Raw genomic sequence first — 18,769 nt, 5'->3', positions numbered from 1 at the left:
AACTATGCAGTAGATTCATAAAAATAGCTGGCAAATATTTTCATTATCAACTGAATTATTTTTTTTCGCAGTTCACAATTTCTTATGGTGTTCCATAATATCAATATATATCTGATATATATATCAGATTTGTTTTAAAAACAATAACCTATGAATTAATCATTATTAAATTCACTGACCATAAATCTCTTTAGCTAAGCTTGATGAAAAATTCATTGGGACAGAATAAATAACCTGAAGATGAGTATAAAATATTGAACCATTACAAGCACTGTTTGTTAAAAGCAAAGGGCCTAGTGGTTTTAAATAAATCCTTGCTGCAGCAAAATTTTATTTTTTTTTTTTTTTTTTTTTTTTGCTCAATACTAAACAGTTTCACGCTAAGACCAATAATAACCAACTTTAACAGCACTGGGCATCAGAACATAATTAGTCAATAAAACAGACATCAACAGAAACAACCAGTCATCTGAAGTGTGGAGTGAGGTTCGGCTGATGCAGACCATTATCTTCAGAGCGGCTCCAGATGTGATCGGCTGCTGGGCGTTTTAGGAATACTTGGTGGGAGATCCTGACTGAAGCCTTTGGACGATCATCAGTGCTTCACTGAACTTAAACTTCAATTCCCATCACATTAAAGCCCGGACGAATGGAGGGAAGAGGGTTTGTTCTCAGCCTAGCACGCTTTCAAACCCAAGTAACACATTAGAATACAAGAAAAGCCTTCTTTTAGGATTCACGATAAACTCTTAGACAAAGAAATGCCCCGCAAGCTTGTGCATTTTTCTCTTTTGTTTTCTTTTTAGTAATATCTATTTTTTATCAGTGTGCAACAGCGTGAATTATGTTTTATATTAGCATTTAGAAAACATCGACCAGTATCTGCAGAATGTTAACGCTGAGCATTTTAATTAGTTTTCCTTATTCAACTGAATAGATTAACTTTTTATGTATAGGCACTCTCTGTACTCTTTAATAATAATAATAATGCAATATAGTGTTTCTCTAAATGCCCAAAGACGCCTTACATTGCATACATTATTCATCTGCTTTCACAGCCCTGGGGCGGACTGACAGAAACGTGGCTGCCAATCCATGCATCCATGCCTACGGCCGACATCACTCATTCTGCCTCCTGAGCAACTGCCGCCCCAGTCTACAGTATAACCTGACATATTTTCAAGTCTGTCCTAAAAAAAAAAAATAAAAAATAGCCATGGCCAATATGACAAGTTTTGGTTGTTTATTCAGCCAAGTCCACAGTCTCTCTGACAACACATTTCATAGTTTACTGAAGCTAACGGGAGACTTCACTCTTCAAAGCTACAGTCTATTTTTAGTTCAGAATGGGATTTTATTTCCTTCTCCTTCACATCATTGCCAGTACACACATAGTGAGAGATTATTACATTAAGAAACACTGTTTCAAAATGCAAAGTTGACTGATGGCATTTTCTTGTAAATGTAAGTGGACTTTCAGAGCTAGGAGAAAATCGCAACTTGAGTTTAGTACTGAATGACTCAACAGTGGCTTTATCCCACACTTGACAGGATGAATTCATTTTCTATGCCTAAACGTTTCCAACAGCCACGAGGCATTATGTTTTCCAGTTGTCCGTTCGTTCCCTCCTTGTGAACGTAATTTCTTAGGAACACGCCTGAAGGAGTTTCTTTGACAGAAACATCCACTTGAACGGAGTCCAAGCGACTCTGACCTCACAAAAGACATCACTGGACATAACACAACTAGTGAATGTGAAACCTCAGGACCCTCGATAGAATTTCTTTAAATTTGACACAAATGTCCTCAAGGCTCAAGGACAAAGTGGCGTTTTGATGCTGGACGGTCACAGCAGACTTCCCCCTGGGGACAATAAAGTATGAATCCGAGGTCAAAGTCACTGCATCCTTTCGTGTGTCTCATTCTTGCAAACCGTATAATGTTTTCTTAAAATTTGGCACAAACATCCGCGTGTACTGATAAGAATTTGGTGGTTAAAGGTAACGGAAACCTCACAAACAGGTGTTGGTTTTAACTCGACATGTCTTACAGTAATTATGACAACAGTCTATACAAACATTTAGTACACTGCAACAATGAACTAATGACTTTTATTTTCAGAAGGTGTAAGCTCATACCCCTAACCCCATACCTCAAAAGCAGAAGCAGTGAGAATCCAATACGGTAACAAAGCACCGCATTCACTCTGCTGGAAAAATGTTACAAGGAATAAAATCCAGAGGGCAATTATTTTTTTTTTCCATTCCCAAGCAGAAGCCTAAATAAACCTTCTCAAAGACACGGTCATCCTCTCCTGTGCACCATTTTCTGCTTTAGTCTAGCCCACATACAGTCTGTTAGAATGTCGCCCAGAGCTCCGTGCATTAGCACCTTAATTGCTACTAAAAAGTAAAAGATTGCCCCCTCTCTAGAAAGTCTATTTCATGGAAGTTCATTTATAGCATTTTGATATATTCATGCGCCGACTGCTTCACCGGCGGCTAATCTGAAGGCACAGATCCTCACAGAATAGCACTGTATCACCCTGCATACGTGTTTGCATACCACATATCCCTGGTTCTATTTTGGGCCTGAGGAGATGTGTAAGGGTTGCACTGCGGGGCATATGCAACCAGTCCTACAGCAACAGACAGTAGACATATGGCTGGGTGGCTGACTGACTCTGGGTTATGTCTGCTTTCACAGATCCGCTCCTTTGCCTTAATGCATATACTGAATCATGTATGGTCACTTGAGTTGACAAATATGTGACACAAAAGGCCTCTTCTTTATTATACATAGCAGTGGCTGTGCAGGCTCACTGAGCCCCGAAAAAACACAGTATGGAGTTTAAAGGAGCAGAGGTGAGCAGAGCAGAGAGAGAGAGAGAGAAAAATCAGAGCATTCATCTTATAATTCCTGTCACATTGTCCTATCTCAGACCTCTGATTGAGGGTTGGATAAATGTCAGCCTATGGAGATGAGAGAGAGGGGAGCACTGTTTTGGACCAGTGTGTTGCTGCGATCAGCAGACCGGACTGAGATAAACAGAGGTGCTGTGCTCTGAGTGCGTTTGAGAGATTGAGACGTGCTTGTGATATTTGTAGGCGATCATTTTGTGTTGTGTTTAATAGTCTGTGCGTTTGTTGTTTCACTAATTTGTATAAAGCCGCTTATTTCTATAGTGGCTACACCGACTGAATTCACCTTGAATTTGGGTGACGGCAACACTTTGTCACCATCTAGTGTTGAACCGCTGTAGTCCCGCCCTCATGAACAAGTTTGTTCTTTCACTTTGATCATTCACCTTCATCATGCGGAGCAATGTAATGTGTTTGACGCTGTAACCTTGTTTCTGTTACTCTCGTAAGTCACCAATTAAATCTCCAAACTAGTCAAGCATCCTATTGTGGTTCAAGATGAAAGTGTGACACGCGGCTGTTGAGTGCAAATGCCTCAAGCACTAATGAGACTTTTATATGACTTTCTTTTTCTGCGCATGTTGTCATTTTTACTCCATTGTAACTGCATAATGTCTAACATTTTGTTTAACATTTTTTAAATGTGCCACCGTTCTCCTGTTGTATTGGCTGTAACCTGGTAAATGTAGATCTGAAAACACATAACTATGTCCCCAACACGCTAGCCCCTCATGAGTCTGAACCCATCCTGAGGTCTGTTAGTAAGTAAATGTTCATGACTTAACTTCACAGAGAGGGAGTCCCTTGAATCTGGACTGAATTAAAGTTATTTTCTTTTTAAGAACAGACATCACTTTAAAACATTTGTTTTCTACACAACAGGACATAAGGATACTTTAAGACACCAAATAAAAATATAAATAATGGACTTTACAGTGAAGTAGCAGATGTCTAATTACAAGTCATTTCATAAGAACTGGCTTTCACTATGAAGAGTTAACATGGCAGGTAGTTCATTTTTGCAGTTAGACTAACTACACTTGCACAACTAAAGAAATGTACATTTCTAAGGCGCTACGTTGTTTCTGAGTAGACAGTGTACAGTGACTCTTTCTGATCTCATCTTCTACTACAGCTTATCCTCACTAGGGTTGTGGGGGTTGCTGGGGCCTATCCCAGCTGTCAGAAAGAGGTGGGGTACACTCTGGTTGCCAATCTTTCGCAGGGCTAACACAGAGACTAACAACCGCACTCACACTCACACCTACGGTCAATGTACAATCACCAATTAACCTAACGAGCACGTCTTTGGAGGGTGGGAGAAAACCCACGGAAGCACAGGGAGAACATGCAGGCTCCACCCAGAAAGGCCTGAGCTGGACTTAAACCCTTCTTTCTCATCTAACTTGTGTAAATAATAAGTTGATTTAGAAACAGATGTCCTACTTCGGTAACTAGAAACTGCTGTTTATTTTTAACACCCTCTTGCACACCTCTACGATAATGTTAGTTGACAATTACCCGAAGAAGGCATCTTATGTTGCTATATTTCCAGAAGAGGAAGTGTTCGTTAATGAATGTCTGTTGTATAAACACATTATTTTCTTAGGGTTTAGTACCTGAGCAGCATCTCCATCGGGAAATCAGTTACATCGCTCAGCTCTGGTCTGGCTCTGAAATGTGTCACTGTTTTAAGGTACTATTATTGAGAGTTACAAATACAATCCATTATGAAATTAACAGAAACAGAGAAGCATAGTAAAGGAATCAATCATGTTTTAGGATTTAATCTGACACATACAGATCGTATTTCTGCACTTCGAGGGAAAATGAGACTAACACACGTTAAAAGTAAAACTTTGAATAAAGCAATAAAAATGTGCTCATGTGTAATACACAAACCTGTGTATGTTTAAAATCTACATCTTAATAAAGCACCTGTGACTTCTTTGGTTCCACCCTACAAGTTTGTCGGAAGCCCATATTTGTACATAACAGGAAAAGCTTTGCTTCTGTTTTCCAATCATTGAATGGTTTAGGTATTAAGTAACTTCTAATGTTCATATATCTCAGGATCAAGTAATTCTCCTCCGCTTTAATCATTACTATTCTTCATGTAACTGTAAGTCATCAAATATGTAAATCCTACAGTAGTCTTAAGATGCACAGCCTCCGTTAGCTTCTTGACAGGTTGACATTTCTTCTGAAATGCGGTCAAGCTAAAGATTACAAAGTCATGTCACACAAATTTACCATTTGCAGAAGTCCTGAACTTTAGACTCACACACGCATGCATGCATTCACACTCTCACACACACACTTGCAAGAAAAATTAACAAAGAAAAAACTGAGTTGATCCCTGGGAGAAAATGCATTATTATAGCAGCCCACCATATGCCACCTAGTCCCGGAAATATATGAAAAAAACTTGAATGAGAAAACTTAACAAGCAGCGACATAAGCAGATCTGTGAGGTTTAGACATGGTGGTGCTTTGAACTAAATGTAGCACAATGACGATCCTAGCATACAGATGTTTAGCATGCACAGTACAATACGTGGATGCAAGCATCAACGTTGACCTTTTGGTATTGCCTGACTCCGCCTGACACCTGGCTAATCCATAATTGTGTAGCTGTGATGGTATCCTCCTGTATATACGCACAGTTTGAAGCTTTTGTGCTGTTTCAACAGGCAATTGTCACAAATTAGATATGAAGACTTCAAACAGCCTCAAGTTGACATTTGAGGAAATTCAGTTTTTGGAAATTTGTGTGTTAGCACCTTTATATCTGCAAATTAGCTCATTTCTAATGCAGCTGCTCTGGGTAGCTGTTCATAATGTAAAGCAGGGGCTGTTACACAACGTTTTTTCATTCTATATTATACTCGGGCCAAAGTGCTGATAAATATATATTATATTATCATTCTGCATTCAATATTAAGCTACTCAAATAATACACAGGTTCACATATTCATTTTTTTTTTTTTAAATTTCAAACATATGCAACAGTCGGATGGCCATGCAACTGCTGTAAACATACATGACATAAATATAACTGTCTCCTTAAAAGTGAATCCAAACTTCACATAATTTCAGCTGTTATATCAGGATCCAGCGGTTCTTCATCACCGGCACTGGCGGTTTGTGCGGTGGGGGGTATTGCTCCTGTATTTGTGGACTTTTTTTTTCTAGCGACCAAACGGTGTACTTTGGCCTCACTGTTAGCTTCTCTTATGCTAATATTGCGAGCATCGGGATTTCACCTGTGGACTGAATAGGCTCTGGGCTGATTGTGAGAGCCTATTCCTGACAGATTCGCTGCAATATGCGGCTTCATGATTTGTTCAGCAGCGATAGGGGCGGGGCCTACTGTGTACAAGAGGCTTACGTTGACAGGTCTCGGCTAGCGTGATACAGTGAAGTTGCCTGAAAGATAATATCTTCTGCCTCAAAACTGTGGGGAGAAATTAAAAATAAATAAATAAATAAATACATAACTGAACTGGTGATGCTAGATTAGTCACAGGATCCATTTTCTGGGGACCATGAATATCACGAGTACCAAACTGATGACAAGTATGTATGTACTGATTTACTGCATGTCTTCATGGTACAAAATGTACTAGGCGTTAAGTATTAAATGTATTTAAATTACGACACAAGTGCTTTCACCTATCAAGTTAACTTTTGGATGTCTGACTTATTCACATTTTTATTATATTATTATGGGATTATTTTCAAACGTCCTTCGTAATAATTCCTTCGAAGATGTTCAGGTGTGAAACAAAAGCCATCTTGTCCCTGAGACACCTGCAGTATGTGACACTACTTCCTGAATGAGGCGTTTTTCCATTGAGATGACTCAAAGTGTCATGACATATAAATGCACACTTTGTTCGTGCCATTTCAACACAAACTCTTTTTTTTCATTGCTAATCATTGACACGCTTCAAATAGGGATATTATGGTTGGAAGAAACTCCACTTCACCCATTAACCCAAGAGGACATCCTTTTCAGTTAAGGAGTACAAAGAGGAGAGAGCTGAGAGCTTTAAAAGAGATCAAGAGACTCATTACTCTACAACAAGCATCTTCACAACCTTCCAGAGCTGCTTCCACTTTTGTTTCTTTGAAGTCGCCACACGTTATAGCAAAAAGTTAAAAGAAACACTCTGCAGTCTCTTTCTCTGAGGTACATCTATTTTTACTGGGCCTAAAATGTTTGTGGACGAGCGGATTTTAACTCTCTTCAAAAGGAATGCCCACCACACGTTGACCTACTGGAGTGTTTTCTTCAGCTTTGGACTCTGCATTGCTTTCCTTGGACCTACAATTTTAGACTTGCAATGTCAAACAAACTCCACGCTCAGTCAGATCACCTGGGTGTTCTTCGCTCAGCAGTTCTGCTTGTTGATTGGCAGCTCCATCGGTGGCGTCTTCAAGAGGACGTAAGTGTCACAAAACTGCAACGAGACTGCAAAATGCGTAAATGACGCCCCACATCACAACTGAATATGTCTCTTTTCCTTCTTCTTCCAGGTTGTTCAGCGCCCTAGCTGCCTTATTTGTCTCCGCTCTGGTGATCTCTATAATATTTGCCATCATCCCTCTGTGTCACAATGTCCTTCTGCTGGCCATCGCCATGGCCGTGTCTGGTTTCGCGATGGGCATTATTGACACAATTGCAAACATCCAACTGGTGACAATCTACCAGAAGGACTCTGCTGTCTTCTTACAGGTGAGAAAGCACCCGGCAAATGCACCAAAGTGATGGCATTCACATTCAATGAATAATTAATGTAATCTTTGTCTTTCTACGTTGATTTTTACAAAAAGGAGCACACCGACAAGTTGCGAGCTAATGATATTCTGTAGTTTGTGCGACACTGAAGTAAGTTATGTTCCTGGCCTTTCTGCGTTTTTGCAGGCTCTTCATTTCTTCATTGGCTTCGGAGCCCTGGTGAGCCCACTGATTGCAGATCCTTTCCTCTCAGAGTCGGGCTGTGGGAATCACACAGGGAACGAGACTGCGACCATGCATCATTTCAGGAACATGCTGAGAAACAGTCCGATTGCAGAGCACAATATAACCACGGACCCCCTGCCCCATGAGGGAGCGAAAGAGGAGTCAATTGTTCAGTATGCTTTCTGGATCATGGCACTTATTAATGTAAGATATTTGTACAATAGGCGAGGAGAGGAGTTCTGATTTTGAAATGGCACGAATGCAGAGTGAGAACACTGAATATTTGTACACTTCCAGCTGCCCGTGCCCATTGCCGTCCTGTTTCTGATGTATCGGGAGCAGCTGATCCCATGCTGCCCCAGCGGCACGCCACGTCTCCTGGATAAGGACGAACTAGCAATGGAGAACCAGCAGGGGGCTGAGGGTCCAGATGTGGAGCAGAAGGAGCATGAAGCTGGAGGTAAAGTTATGGAGGAAGTGATTTTTTAAACATGACTCATATTGGAAGTGCTTTATTGCCTACTTCCCCATGCAAAAAGCAGAATGTTGTCTTTGCTTTGGATGTGCAAAAATGAATAATTCATTTAAAGTCGGTCCGTTTTGGTGAAAGAAAAACAAACAAACATATGCCATTTTGTATGCAACTATGTGTCATTTGCAACTTTTCACTCTCTCACAGGTCACGGGGATATCTTTAGCTGCTGTCAGAATGATAACCTACGCGGGCTGCCAGTATCCTTCTTTATGATTCATATCCTCGGAGGGATGGTGCTCTTTATGACCGATGGTATTGTGGTGAGTGAGCGGGGGCGCAGATAAATAACATCACGTAATGTTATAGTTGTGCATACAAAATCTGCTTCACTTAAAGCCCACAAAGTAGGGTACATCAAGAACCTGGCTTTATCTCCTCAGGGCGCATACGCTGGCTTTGTGTACACCTACGCCGTGACGTCGTCAGTGTCATTGCCTCATAAGATAGCAGGTTACCTGGCAAGTATCTTTTGGGCAGCGATCACCGTTGGACGCCTGTTGTCCATACCGCTCTCGTATCGTTTCCAGCCCGTGAGACTGCTTATGTTCAACCTGGTAAGGCACGACTAATTGATCAGGTGTATTCGTTGCATCGTGTGGATTTGGTGTCGCGTTGACTCTCCTTTCTGTGTTTGTGCAGGCAGGAGCTATTGTGACCGTGTTGATGCTGCTCATCTTCTACTACAGCAGCATCTTTCTGTTTGTCGGGACCTGTTTATGTGGGCTTTTCCTCAGCAGCATATTCCCCTGCATGCTTGCCTACACTGAAGACATCCTCGATTATCAGGGTATGATGTAGTGTTAATGGCCCACATGACACCACTTACGGAATCAAAGTAAGATGAGTGGAAATGAACCATGCGTGTCTTTTTGCAGGTTGCGCGACATCAGTCCTGGTGACAAGTGCGGGGATGGGAGAGATGGTGATGCAGGTTCTGGTCGGTTCGGTGAGTCTAGATCTTACATTATTATGGGAAAAAGAAGTGAATAAATAAGCTTATAATTGCAAACGCAAGCCATGAGGATATTTGGATTTATGTTCACCGCTGCTGTCTCATCCCTAGATTATTCAGTCTGAAGGCAGCTACAGTTTCCTGTTGTGTGGAGTGATAACCGCCTGCCTCGGTTTCATCTTCTTCATTGGTCTCCTGCTGTTCCACCGAATGCACAGAAATTACCTCACAGGTGCAACACCATCCACAATCCTCGTACACTGCTTAGATATCAGTAATTGGAGATGTGCTGAAGGTGTGTTTGCTTTCATTTCTCACCGCTCCCTCCCCTCTTTTCTCCTAATCCCCTCACATCCCAACAGGAACATCGAAAAAGTCGGCCATGGTGGAAGAGCCGGCAGCGGAGCACAACGGGTCGGCCAAGGCGGAACAGAAGGAGGACAAAGAGAGCAGCTGAGACGAGTGGCGTTGACGTTCTGCTGTAGGCGATTACATATTACAACAATAATCAAAGACTTCAAAATGTTTCACCAAAGCCTCCCAAACGAACGACCGCACCGATGCCCTTGTGCTGGAAATGTCATGGTATTTGCAAAGTAGATAGTGTGCTAGCGTGTTAGAGATAATGGTTCGGCCTCAAAGATTGTTTTATCCTATTTTGTAAATCGCAGACAGCATTTATTTTAATTGTGCATTCATATTCACATATTCAGGTGATTACATGTAGACCACTTGACACATTTTTTCATATTTCTGTTTAATTCGTTTGTTTTCAGGTTTTATATCGTCACATATCTTTTGCCATATGTATATATGTGTAATAAAAGAGTTATACAGTGGAAAGTGTTCATTTGTGTGATAACAAAGGCAATTCTGGAACCGCCTTTTATAATTGACAGGAGTAAACAAACGGGCACACACACGACACACTTTGTTGAGTCAATTTGAGGGTTTATTTAGTTTGCTTTCAAAATGAGACATCCCCAGGTTTTACATTGTCTAACCTCTATCCAGCATGCGAAAGGAGGGACTTTGGAGGAGGAGGCTTTGTGAGAAGTAAAAACAAATGTCAAACCGAGTCACCCAGCCTTTGAATAATTCACCGGTCAATCTGTAACTTTAAGACCAGTTGCAACAAGAACAGGAGCTGTCAAAAACCAGGCCAGCGGCACAGTGCTCCAAGTAGGTTTTTCCACGACTGCAGTTGTAGAACTGGTTCTTATTTTTTGGGTTGGGGTACATGCCGTTAGCCTTTCCGGCGCAGAAGCTTCCGTCCATGCCACTGGTGCCAGAGCCCCCGCCAGAGGAGCTGCTACCGCCGGAGCCTCCGCTGGAGCCTCCTCCAGAGCTGCTTCCGGTAGTTGTGCTCACTCCGACAATTGGAGGGAGGGGAGTTGCAGGAGGGGCACAGGCTGGAAAAAAAAATATATAAATCAATAGGCTGTGCCTTAGACAAGTATTAAGTCTTTAATAATCATAATAATCATGGATTCTATGGTGATTGTGGCAAAAGGGAAAGGAGACTTACAAGCTTGTTCCAGATTAAGGCTCTTTTTGAGAACATTAATCAGGGGGTATTTTCCTTGGTTACAGAAAGTGCCCATGTAGTCATCCATATCAAGGGTCCACACCATGGCCCCTCCGAAGTTGCTCTTAGTCAGCCAGTCAGCCTACAAATGACCAGCAGGGAGCAATGTAGGCAGCATTTTAACCGTGGTTATAGTACTTGACGTTATCTCAGTGACCTTGACAGCTGAGTGTTTGCTGATAACTGCGGCACGGCGGGGCATAAATATAAAAAAAGTAAAAAATAAATGAATGCATTTTTCCAAAACTCTCATGGTTAATACACAGAATTCATGTTTTATAAGTTGCATTTTTGGCTGAGGGGTGTATCAACACAGCCAAGCAGATTGTGCTGTCAAATGGTAAAGAAAGTATTCTTTGTATGTCTGTTACCTTGATCTGGAAGCTCTTCATGTTGTCATAGCCCACCCACTGGTTCCCCTTGTAGGCGTATGGCACATCCTGGGCCTGGTTCCAAACCTCAGTCGCTCCGTCTTTCAAAAAGCCACAAATCTGGAATATCACAAAACTGTGAGGTAATTACAGCCGCAAACTTCAATAAGTCATGCATCTGCACTCTGTAAAAGTTTTAAAAATGTAACTGTCATGCATGCAGGGAAATATTAAGTCACACACTCAACGTTAAAACTTATTTTACTGCAACAAGAAGAAAGCGTACCTCGAAATAAGCGAGCTCCCCGGCCTCTTGAGTGTACTTTCCTGGAGTTCCAGCGCCAGAGATAGGTGCTCCTACACCGTGCTCAGCAGGGTTCCTGAGAGTGAATGAGTTGCCATATGTAGGGAAACCAACAATCAGCTTCTCAGCTGGAGCTCCTTGGCTCTTCCAGTAGTTCATGGCATAATCCTAAAAGAAAAAAAGAAAAAGAGAGCAGACAAACAAGGACCTAGAAAACGCATGTGGATGTTTTCATGCAGACTATCTGAAGCCTGCACAGATACTGCCCGTATGTCATTTACACAACACCAATTTTGGCAAATGAATACATTCAAGTACTCACCACGTTGAAATACATGAAGCCATCCTGGTCCTCAGGGCCCTTGAACAGTGGACTGCACTGACCAGTCATGGGGTCCCAAGAGCCATGGAAGTCGTATGTCATGACGTTAATCATGTCCAGGGCCCTGAGTGTTGTAAATAACAAGTCGTTGCTATGGCAACCTTAACAAGTTCAAATTATATATAGGGACACGCAATATGGCAGTGAATCATAGGGTGATAAGGGAGTGGGAGTTGATAAGTTTATGCTTATTCCTGCTTCTTTTCGAACTGATCTTTGTATATTCTTTCCTTTTCCTTTACTTGTTGTTTGAAATAATTAATTCATTCATTCAGATTCATGATTTTAGTGTAAGTGTGTGATTCAGAGTGATTCCGTCCAACAGCAACTTTTCATAGGTTTGGAAACACCACAGACATTTTTTTTTTTAATGCTTACTGGCCGAGCTTGGGAATCTGATAAGCAGAATCAATGGTGTCCTTTCCAGCCGACACAGCCGCAGAGATCAGAAGACGAGCCTTGTTGCTCCGCTTGGCCTCGCTCTCAAAGGCGGCTCTCAGCTCCTGTTGAATGCCAGCAGATATAAAATATTTAGCCGTGAACTTCACATTTCCAGGACTTGTAATTTGGCCAGACAGCTGGTAAGTTGGACACCCCACAGAAGATCATTGTGCCACAGTGTCATATTTGCTAGACCTCATTGAGAGAAAAATAAATGTTAACAAACCTCCAGGAAAACAGAGTAGTACTGCTTATCCTCGGGAGAGCCTCCCCTGTTGGCTGGGTACTCCCAGTCAATGTCGAGCCCGTCAAACTCATACTCCCTCAGGAATGAAATGACCGATTTGATGAAAGTCTGACGGTTGGTAGGGCTCGACACCATTTGTGAGAAGCTAATGTGGGAGCAGAAACAGGTTAAAGTGGATCCACACTCTTTAGAGGGCCAAGTCTGCAGATATCTGAAGATTATCTTACCCTGTAGAGCCAAAGTTCCATCCTCCAACAGAGAGAAGCGTCTTCAGGTCGCCATTTCTACCAAGAAATCATTCTTTTTACTGTGCAGTGACAACTAAAGCCCTCCTATGTTCCTACCAATGATTTATTAACCTTATTCAATGGGATTCATTTTAGAGACCCACTTGTTCTTCAGGGCATTGAACTGACTGTAAAGCTCCACATCATTCCACTCAAACGTTGCCAGTTGATTGTTCTTGATGGTGGCAAAAGCATACAGGAGATGGGTACACAGGCAGGGGTCAATGTCATTGGGCATGTAGATGGTTGGGGGTGGTCTGTACTGTGCCCAGTTGGTGAAGTAGCATGACAGTATGAAAGACGAGCCTTTAGAAATGAGAAATACACTGTTTACAGACCAAACACGTGCGGTTTTACCCGTGAAGGGAAGACAGACTGCTTACCGAGCTGAACGTGCAGCAGGAGGCACAGAGCTGTCGAAATAAAATACATGTGGTTATCTTGCGACAAAAAGAACTTGAGATGATCACTTGCTACACTGATGCGACGTAATACACATCTAGAATTGAGGAAGTACCAGTTACCACAGGCATCTGGTGCGCATAAAAGAGAAAAATGTTTAAGCTTTAACCGCAGACTTACCCGCCAGAAACAGTACTTTGCCCATGTCTGCTGTGTACAAGGAGGGCAACTAGTACGTGGGCTCATTTTTATACTCTCCCCAAACATGGGACATCAAAAATGCGTTTATTTGCAAAAGATTGCTTTTATCAAACCTATAGAGGATACATGATTACTTATCAGACTTATCCTCCATAGGCAGACTTTCTCCTTGTGTGAAGGACTCATTTATCCAAAGCAAATACAATTGAAAGAACTGCAGAGTTGCAAAAAAAAAAAAAAAAAAAAACTCACCTCAACTTACAGAGACTGTAGAATTTGTCACAGATGGTATTCACTTACACTATTTACTTATTTTCAGCTATACTGTACCTACCACACTTTTAATTCTTATCCGGGAGCTCATAGAGGAAATTAATGCACGTTAAATGTTTAAATTATGGCTTACTCATGCATGGAAGCACACCAGTCAAAATGTAAAACAGCTGTTTAGGATTTACCGACAGTGCTAGAATCTGTAATGTGAAATATGGCTTTTATGTCATGCGGTAAATTTACTGTCACATAAAACTTTAGAAATCAGCTCACACTAACAACAGCCCAAATTGCCTTTGAAAACCTATTCGGGCTGCAGATATGTGACGATAAATATGTTTGACAACTCTAATCATGCTGAAAGGAGAATCATGATATGGCATGAAGAATGATTTGCATTAAAATCCAAATCATTCGCTGGGTAAATGGAGCACCTATCTAATCATTTAGCTTCCATTATAATGCAGCCGTCTTTATCTTTCACACTTCATATAATGTTTAAGGAAAGATATGCTGGTGTCACTGGAAAGCACCTTGGCCTGAAAGCAGAACAGCCTGAAAGAAGAAGTAATGCCATTTCAACCTACTCAGCTTTTTTATAGCGCGTCACAAAAAAAAAAAAAAAAAGGAGTCAAACCAATGTCAAGGGGACTGAAAATAGCACGTTTCGTTTACCTGCTGGTTTTCTTCGTCACACTTGGTGACTTGGTTAAATCGTCTTTGAGGTCACTTTCTGGACAGATCATTTTGCAGGCTACTTGAGAATTCACTCCTTGAGGTACAGATAAAAGACTCATTCATCATATATGAATCATATACTTTACTAAATTATACATTTGCTGAGTTAAAAGAAAAAAAAAGGATGCAAACGCTTTGATGTCATCCAGTACTGACCTCAATATTTGGAAACCTTAAATGAGTTTCATACTACCTGATTGAAGCTTGAAGGTGCAAGAAATAGGGCATGGCAACAAAGGATGTTTTCAAAACCCAATTTGACACTGTGAGTGTTGAAATCACACCGCTTACAGCCTCACCAGCCTGTCCGTCTTCTGGATGGTTGTCTTTTCTCGTGGGAAACTCATTCAAGTGTCAGAAAACAAACATTTTTGCAGATTTTACTAAAAAGCCATGGCTTTTAATGTGACGCATGAAGTTCAGCGTGATCTTCTAAAGAAAGAACATAATTAAACCTACATACAGTCCAGTCACGTCAGCAGTCCTGAACTTCACTGTGGAAAAGTCAAACACTACGAACGTGACATGCACGAGAAACACTGAAACCCAAGGAAGGAAAGTCTGAAAGCAAAGTATTTTACGATAATACTGACATCGGTTACATCGTTATTAAGCTATTAGAATGTACAGTGGCACAAGATGGAAAAGAATCAAATTAGGGGAATGAAAGCCTGAGGAAATAGTCAGACAAATGCAATAGATGTGAAGCAATGGGGCAAAAGATAATATTGTTTGTCTCACAGCAAAATATATCTGCAAAAGGGTTTACAAACATTTTCCAAAGTCTGATTGGGTTGCGCCACATACAGAGACGTAGGGGAGAAAGCAAGGGAATTAGTTAGACTGACAGACTGTCCATCATGTAGCCAGGATGGTCTTTAGTGCCACCTACTGTTGAAGTCGGTAAACTGGTGTTGAACTTCTCGGTGCTTAGGTCACCAACATGATGAAAACAGCCCATGACCCAGAACATACTATCTCAAATATGGGGGAACCTGTGCCAACGAAACTGTCATGATGGCATCCATGAATTCACTGCTGACATGGAAATCAACACGAAGCACGCATAGATTATGATTAAAATTTAAATAATTTGAAACAAACATTGAACAATATTTCATAATTCCACAAGAATTGTGTGTCACAATGTGTAATGTGCAATGGATTGCATGATGCATGTGGTATCCTGTTGCTATATTTTCAATTTCATTAATGATTGACGTTACATCTTGTGTGTTTGGGCAGGCAATACGCACATACAGGCTTTGATGCCTCCACTTATTCGGCATGAAGTTTGTTTGGAGGGCTTGAGACCGTGAGACAAACCCGCAGAGCGTCAAGCCGAAACCCAGAGAGATGACAGCTTCGCGTTAATGTATGATCTCAGCACAACAACACACGCCTGCAGAAAACAAAACAAATGGCAGCTGCATTTCCCAAATTACAAAATTGTGAAACCACAAGGAGAAATAAGGGGAAGCTTATAGATGTTGCACGTTCAGCTTCTTTCTTCAGACCTTTGCTTTTATTTCCACCATGAGGACCTCTGGGACATCTGTTGGCTTCTTTAATGGTAATTAAAAAAAATAAAACTCTGTATAGCTTCTTAATGGCTCAGTGGTTAATTTGAAAGAAAAAGTGATATGAGCAACTAATGTCATGGGATATCTTTCACATTTTTTCAGCTCCGGTTTTCTGCCTCTTGTGGCTTACTCGGTTGACGGTGGCCTCGGCTCAGCTGTCTGGCCCAGGGGTGGTGACAGCAGTGGACGGTGGATCTGTGACCATCTCTTGTCAGTACGACCCTCTGTTCAAAGAGAACACAAAGTACTGGTGCAGAGGGTTCGTGTATGAGTTTTGCAAGATAATTGTGAAGACACCCAAGGACCGAAATGATAAAAGAAGCTCTATTATTGATAACAAGGAAGCAGGATTCTTCAACGTGACTATGACTTTGCTCGGGGAAAGTGATGTGGATACTTACTGGTGTGTCATTGCCAGACATGGGAGGAACGTCTTCACTAGTGTCCAACTCCTCATCTCACACGCAGGTATATTTCTTAAACATCCTGCCTCAGTTGTGTTCTCTTTATGACTAACAGGGCGCTACAAAACCATTCGCAAAGTCCGTAGTATGCAAATCTGTGCTTATTTAATCTTGGATAGACTTGTTAACACTTCAGCAACATCTGACTTGAAAACTGATGTTGACTGATAAACATTGTTTATGTTGACCACAGTCAAATCTGATCTGATACAACCACAACACCCACACAGGCCCGATGGAAATAACAGACTTTTGTTTGCTGTTTTTGTATTTAGAGAGATTTGGAGATTTGGAACCTAATTTTTTCTTATAATAGTGTTTGTCCCCAGTTCATTGTCTTGTTTTGTTTGCAATGTGATGAAGCCAAAGACAATTTTCTACGCCGTGACTAAAAAGAAAAAATGAAAAAAATTACAAAAAAAAAAAAACAATAACCACAAACTAAACTAATTAAAATGAATTCAAGTTGAGCAAAAATGGTTCTCCACATTTCAAAAATGCAAACGATATTCCCTTTTGATGGATATTTTTAATTAAAAATGTTCATTGCATTTGTGTTTTTTTAATTATTTTTGCAATTTTATCCAAAAAACAACAACAACGACAAAAAACAAAACAATTATCCATTATTTCTCGTGGATTGTTTCTCTGTCTATACTACTGTCTGAAAAGGAACTTTAATATAATTATATTCCAAGAAATGTCTCAAGACAAAATTAATTCTTGTCAGATCTGTTGTTCAATGTCGCTGCTTGATGTTGCTCCTGCCAAGACGGTGTGAGTAGCATTTTCCCAGGTGTCACATATTCATTTGTGTTCTCTTCAACAGTGACCACTGAGCCCCTAACCACAGAAGTTAATTCATTACTGATAACGCAAGAGGATCCCGTAAGGTGTGAAGAGTCTGAGAGCACCACACTGTTGATATAACACTAACAATATGAAATATATTTAAATAAGAAAGAGCAGAACAGTCAGTTCAAAGTAATGACTTGCAATTTCATTTCTTTTCTTTGTTTTATCTAGTTTGTGGGGAATTCTACGTTGGATCCTCTTTATTTTAATGCTGTGTTGTTTTGCAGCAACGCATGTCGCCGTGAGGAGGATGAAACCCGAGAAAATGTAGCTGAAACAACAACTTTGCCATCAAAGCTCAGTAATCGGTTCATTCCTGCTGAGGCTACAAGACCATCCTTTCAGTGGACATTCATTCATTCAGTGTGTGAATCGGCCTGAAAATAAAGTGAAAAAGTAGCTCTCAGTCTCTCTTTTTTTTTCTCTAAGTATTTAAATGATTAAAACCTCATTAATTTCAGTGCCAGGGCCTAAGATAACTTTAGGCACAACTTTTGAATTTCCAATCAGCTTAAAAGTAGCGCCCCTGGAGAACCGTGGCCCGTGGCTTTCATCTAATTTATTTGCCGATCTTATATGGACGATCGGAGGCTGTTATTCTTTTTGCGATTAACTTCCAATTCCGGCGTTTTTTCACTGAATCTGTCAGAGATCTAAAAGCCATGCAGAATACAAATGCCCTCATGTATAAATGAAGGGCCAACTGTTGTGAGGGGCTCCTTTAAAAAGACAAATCATGGACAGTAATGGGGTTGGTTATGTGCCTCTCTCTTTTCTTCTTGCTCTAAAGAAGGTAATAGAGCTATTGTTCCTTCGCATTAATATAGTTTCACATTTGCTTCTGCGTCTTGCCCCGAATAACACGAGATAGTCTCGCAGGATACCGACGGCTGAGATGGAGTGTTCCCAAGGTAAATTATGTAAACTGCTGACTTCCAGTCACAATCAAAACTACATTATACTAAAATTTCCCAGAAAAGGTTACATTTTATTTTCTCTGAAAAGGCAGCAATGATGACTAATCCTTGTCAAATAGATTTTATTACCATGATGGTCGTAGCTGCAAGAAGTTGGACAACTGTATCTGCTAGTCTGTGCTTTCTGAAATTTGAAAACAGCCCGGTAGGATTGCATTTATCATCCACTTATTATTATATACTCTTGTACAATCTAATGCAATAACCAGGCATGTAATCTTATTTTCTTATGAAGCTCATAGTGTTCACTTTATGTACAGAACAAGTATTTAGCCCGT

The 18,769-nt window shown here is 40.9% G+C and overlaps 3 protein-coding genes across 4 annotated transcripts; 2 read left to right on the top strand and 1 right to left on the bottom strand.

Moving 5' to 3' along the window:
- The first annotated feature begins 6,951 nt into the window (after positions 1-6,951).
- On the top strand, positions 6,952-10,217 carry mfsd4ab (major facilitator superfamily domain containing 4Ab). Its single transcript, XM_047606681.1, has 10 exons — positions 6,952-7,373; positions 7,465-7,663; positions 7,853-8,095; positions 8,189-8,351; positions 8,571-8,686; positions 8,807-8,980; positions 9,066-9,213; positions 9,302-9,372; positions 9,490-9,610; positions 9,741-10,217. Exons 1-10 carry the CDS (start codon positions 7,144-7,146, stop codon positions 9,833-9,835), a joined length of 1,560 nt encoding a protein of 519 aa, XP_047462637.1. The 5' UTR covers positions 6,952-7,143; the 3' UTR covers positions 9,836-10,217.
- Positions 10,218-10,312: 95 nt separating this feature from the next.
- On the bottom strand, positions 10,313-13,658 carry LOC125020978 (acidic mammalian chitinase-like). The gene is made up of 11 exons (XM_047606692.1): positions 13,581-13,658; positions 13,382-13,411; positions 13,103-13,304; positions 12,939-12,995; positions 12,691-12,856; positions 12,402-12,526; positions 11,964-12,087; positions 11,624-11,809; positions 11,338-11,457; positions 10,907-11,048; positions 10,313-10,790 (listed from the first exon to the last, which is right to left on the bottom strand). The coding sequence occupies exons 1-11, from the start codon at positions 13,603-13,605 to the stop codon at positions 10,498-10,500; spliced, it is 1,470 nt and encodes a 489-aa protein (XP_047462648.1). The 5' UTR covers positions 13,606-13,658; the 3' UTR covers positions 10,313-10,497.
- A 2,342-nt stretch (positions 13,659-16,000) lies between these two features.
- LOC125021003 (CMRF35-like molecule 1) lies at positions 16,001-17,914 on the top strand. 2 transcript variants are annotated; one of them, XM_047606730.1, is made up of 4 exons: positions 16,001-16,185; positions 16,298-16,663; positions 17,489-17,552; positions 17,742-17,914. In XM_047606730.1, the coding sequence occupies exons 1-4, from the start codon at positions 16,149-16,151 to the stop codon at positions 17,893-17,895; spliced, it is 621 nt and encodes a 206-aa protein (XP_047462686.1). In that variant the 5' UTR covers positions 16,001-16,148; the 3' UTR covers positions 17,896-17,914. The 2 variants fall into 2 exon arrangements, with proteins under 2 accessions (XP_047462686.1, XP_047462695.1); XM_047606739.1 differs by having other exon boundaries at positions 16,011-16,185; positions 17,686-17,914.
- The last annotated feature ends 855 nt before the right edge of the window (positions 17,915-18,769 follow it).

Source organism: Mugil cephalus, chromosome 1 (genome assembly GCF_022458985.1).
Source record: "Mugil cephalus isolate CIBA_MC_2020 chromosome 1, CIBA_Mcephalus_1.1, whole genome shotgun sequence".
NCBI lineage: Eukaryota > Metazoa > Chordata > Actinopteri > Mugiliformes > Mugilidae > Mugil > Mugil cephalus.
This window is presented reverse-complemented; position numbering and strand designations above follow the sequence as displayed.